This window comes from Mizuhopecten yessoensis, unplaced genomic scaffold (genome assembly GCF_002113885.1).
Source record: "Mizuhopecten yessoensis strain PY_sf001 unplaced genomic scaffold, ASM211388v2 hete_36167378, whole genome shotgun sequence".
NCBI lineage: Eukaryota > Metazoa > Mollusca > Bivalvia > Pectinida > Pectinidae > Mizuhopecten > Mizuhopecten yessoensis.
In genome coordinates, this window is record NW_018485261.1 from 1 (window position 1) to 4,669 (window position 4,669).

At 37.3% G+C, this 4,669-nt stretch overlaps 1 protein-coding gene across 1 annotated transcript; it reads right to left on the reverse strand.

Moving 5' to 3' along the window:
* Positions 1–729: 729 nt before the first annotated feature.
* Positions 730–4,399, reverse strand: LOC110444728 (baculoviral IAP repeat-containing protein 6-like; the record flags this gene model as incomplete). The annotated part of the gene is made up of 7 exons (XM_021489092.1): positions 730–906; positions 1,161–1,357; positions 1,719–2,278; positions 2,568–2,783; positions 3,012–3,117; positions 3,615–3,871; positions 4,123–4,399. Coding segments are annotated over 7 exons (1,775 nt in total), but the record flags the coding sequence as incomplete, so codon positions are not given.
* Positions 4,400–4,669: the final 270 nt, after the last annotated feature.

A 4,669-nucleotide genomic window follows, 5' to 3' on the forward strand; every position in this document is an offset into this window, starting at 1 on the left:
AAGTTACTGCACACTTGACCTGAAGTGAGGTAACAGGTAATAAATAAGTCGTCTTTTTAGTAACAATCAGTGAAATAAGATAATTGGAAGTTACCGCACACTTGACATAAGTAAGATAGCAGATAATAAATAAGTCGTCTTTTTATTAATGATCAGCGAAATAAGCAGACAATGGGAAGTTATTGCAAACTTGATCTGAAATAAGATACAGCAAGTAATAAATATAGAATCTTAACCCTTTCACCCCTATGAAACTTTAATTAACTCTACCATGCACTGATCTGGATCATTCTAATTCTAATACCTTGCGAAAAAATATAACATAGGTGTGTTCACTGAATGATTGTTAGTCAGTGAGAAATTGGATATCTTTGAAGTGATAAATTAGCAAAGTAAACTCAAGACACAGTTGAATGGTAAACATGATACAGCAGTAACACACAACTAAATCTCTTTAAAGGTGTATCAAACAAAACCGTCAGAAATCATACAGATTTAATCAAAATGCCTTGACACATAGCTTAGGAACATATTCCAATAATATCGGATACAATTGCATATTCTAGATTTTAATTACAGTTGAGACAATAATTGGAACAAAAAATAATGGAGAGTAAAGTGATGGTTTTATGATGAAACAAGACTTGCCAGATTGTATTGCTGGTTATACTACTTGATGTCCCTGTCTCTATACGACACATGGATATAAAGGTTTCTACAGACCCTATTATCTAGATCTGTTGACTAATAACACCTACCAGTTTTGGAGGTGGAGTTCTGCTCCTTGACCACCTCACACAGAACTTTGGCAAACAACAGCTGGTTAACAATGTGACATGACGTGACCTGAGTGAAGAATCGCACAGCTGCTGTCTCTATAGCTGTCCTGTCCTCCAGAGACATCAACTGTGGACAATCAATTATACAAAATTATCATCAATTATGTACATCCTCAAGCTAGAAAGTGGAATTTATTTTTCACACTTTTTCTCTCTAAACCACAAGTGAAAATACTGATTCTCATAAAAGAAATCTGTCACTGATAAAGTGCAGTATTTTTGTCATTCAAATATTTTTCCTCAAAATATTTTTACTAAAATAGATATCCTTGTACCTAGAAGCGTTGTTTTCCAGATTCCATACATAAATAAAAAACAAACCTCAATCCGTTGGTTAGAGTTTTTCCTGATGGCAGTTGCCTGGACTGGGGTATTGCACAACATTGTGAGGATGGCTGGCCAGAAAATGTTGCCCTCGGCTCCTCCTAGCCAGTCCTTCATAAGAGGCTCTGATGACACCTCTGAGAAAAACTGGAGAACTGCAGCTACTATGTCTGCAGTTATCCACAGGTTATTGTCTGAAATGCAAAGATTTTTTTTTTCATCCTTAAATGTAGCAATCCATGTTTTAAAAGGTCCCCATCCTTTCTTAGGTCATACCTGTCACTCTATTATGCATTTAATAGTAAAAAGGCAAGTTAATTCTTATTCAATGTGATAATATTCAAAGTTTTTCTTTTTTTTCTTTTTCTTTGTAGTAAATTTGTAAAATCAGTTAACTATTCCATAGTGAATATTATATACCCCTGTACCCTCCCCGAAAGAAAAGGCAATAACTGATTTTTTGTCAGAGCAGTTCTGATTTCTAAAAAACAGTCATTGTATGAAAGGCTTTCTAAAATAAATCACCATTTAAAATAACCATGAGTGTAATAATACCTGTATCATTGCCGTTGTCCCCATTGACCTTTGAAGTAGACGCATCATCATTCATTGTTTTACTAGTGTCTGTAAGTCCTTCTAAATTCACAAAGCCATCCGTGAGGTGTGACATCACCTTACTACAGAACTCAAATAACCCTTGTGCCAACACAGCTGGAAATCCAGAATCAAGTAACTGCTTGATAGCCACAGGTGATTTACAGGCCAGAGAGAGTGTAGATAGGTGAGCCTCCTCCAACACGATGTGACGGAAGCCTGGTACAGGGATGTCCTCCACCACAGGACTATCTGTCCCCAGACTCTGCTGCCGCTGTATACTGTTAGCTTCCTTGGAGTCATCTGTCAGACATTCTTGGTGTAGATGTGATCCTCCATCCTTTCGGTCATCGCACACTGAGGACGTCATGCTGACCTCATCATTAACAATCACACCCATCCAGGTGAGCAGCTGGGAGAAATACTCGGGATTGATGTGACACACAGAACACAGGACATAGTTAACAGACTTCTTCAGTGCCGAGTCAGACTTTAACACTGTTGACCACTCATACAATGCACTGCAATAACAAAACAAGGGACATTTGACAATAATAAACATACAGCTGCTCAAAAGAATAAGTTAATTACTTAAAACACAAGCCATTCAGACTGCATATGTAACTAAAAATCTTCAATTCACACACTCCAGAAATTTGTATCAAGTTTTATGCTCATATAAAGAAGGGAATTCAATTCAATTTACTAACAAGTCATATTTAAGTGCTTGAAAAATATATCTGAAAAATTGATAAAAGAAAAAATAATGAAATGTAAACAAAAACAACATGAAAATAGCTGAAAACTGACCTGACAAGATCTACTGTAATGAGATCAGACAGGTTGTATTCCACTTGAGCCTCATGACTGTACCACAAGACAGACGCCACACACTGGATGTGTGAGGGAGCGGGGCTTGGCAGACAAAGGGGTGACCCTCGGATGTAACCTTCAGCGGAGTACATGGAGGTCCTCTGTAAACTTAATCTTGCACTGTCTCTTAGCCAGTCAAGCAACGCCTTCACTCTGTCAGTACAAACAAGGGATAATGTAAATCTGTTTTACCCTGAACAGTTATTCTAAATAATTTTACTTCTTGGATCCATTTTTTCCATCATCTATATTCAAAATCATTAATTGAATATTTCATTAAAAGTCTGAAGCTTCCTATAAAATATTTGATTTACAATTTTTAGACAAAGTCTGAAGCTTTGTCAAATCAACGAAACAGAACTGGTTGAGTGTGGTACAAACCTGTGTTTTGTGCCGGAGTCTTGCACAGTGCTAAGCTGGTAGAGCAGTTCCACTGTCGAGTCATTGGCTAAACCACTCACTTTACCTAGGTAGGGGGTGGTGATCCCTAAAAAAACAATTGTAAGTTATTAAATATGGGGCAATGGCATAGATAGTTAAACCTTGTTTATCATGATAAAATCTTCTACTGTAAATCAATGATTGTAAATTGATTTTTAATGTTTATGTGTGAAAAAATTGGATTGAAGAATCAAATATCTCATGAACATTTACTCAGACACATTTCACCAAGGAACATCAAGCAGTAGTGCTCTTTTTTCGGGAATTCAAATCCTTGTGAATAGGTTGTAAAATATAATAGTGTAAAAAGAAAGTGATTTACAATAACTCTTAGTGAAATCAGCTAGTACAGCAGAGCATAATCAGATATCTCTTAAACACAACATGGTTTGTTAAGATAGGGTTGGACTTTCTTTATCATGAATATTATCAAAAGCCATTTCAATTCAAATTGAAGTAGTTATTAAATACAGCATTTGAATACTGGGAGGTAACAGTAACATTAGAATGAAATAGAAAATGAAAATCAGTAAATCCTAGTACCTGAATTGGCATCAGCTTGACCAAGTGGACTCCGAAGTATATTGTCTATGAGAGCCAGGCCCATGGAAATAGAGTGTAGTCCTAGATTGAGCAGTACATTCTCTATGTTGGGGGCATATACATTTGACATGGGAGAGACCAAAAGGGCTGAGCACGTGTTAAGAAGGTTTGGAGTACAGGCAGCTGCTGCGGCCACTTGGCTCTCTACCTCCTTGTGGGCAGTCATACAATGGTGAAGCAGGCGGATCCATCGCACACTGAAACACAACATGGCAAAGCATTTACAATCAAATGAAAATTTTAGCAAGTACTTAGGGAATTTCTGGATAACCTTTATAATAAAATTGAGAGCCAATCAATATTTGAACAGTGTAATTTAATCTTGTATAATAATTTGTAGTTATTCATCTGTATGTTGTATTTTTATGATAGGGGATCTGTTGATACTATCAATTTATCATGAATTGTAAAGTACTTTCCAGTTATAAGAAAGACATATAACCATTACCTAGACCTGGACACAAAGTCCTCTGTAGGCATGAAAATGTTCTGTGGGGCGTTGCCAGTGTCCCCGAAGGCGCTGTAGCCCACAAGCTGGATCTGTGACAAACCAATCGTCATAGAGTCGCGTGCTTTGTGCAGACGGATGGTCACACAAGTGGCCACCTCTGGCCGCTGTAGCTGGAGCTTGATGAAGGCCAGACTGCTGGTCATCAAGGGTTGACACAGTGGGGTGCTGGTCACTCCATCATGGCTGATTTCCAGTGACACAAAGGCTGGGCATGCTGAAAAAAAACACAACAGTAAGAATTTAATTTTTAATGTTAATAAATTGACTTCTCCATTGTCCTTCAGATGACTTATTTACTTCACTTCATTAACTAAATGCTAATGATTATCTTAAGATCTTGATTATAAGCCACAGCTGAAAGAATTCCAAGACAAATTTCACAAGGCTGGCTGAGTTTAAAGGCCATCTTACTTTGAAGCTATTTAGATGGTTAGTTTATTGATTTAATATATGATTTGTGGGGTGGGGTGGGGGTGGTGGGGTG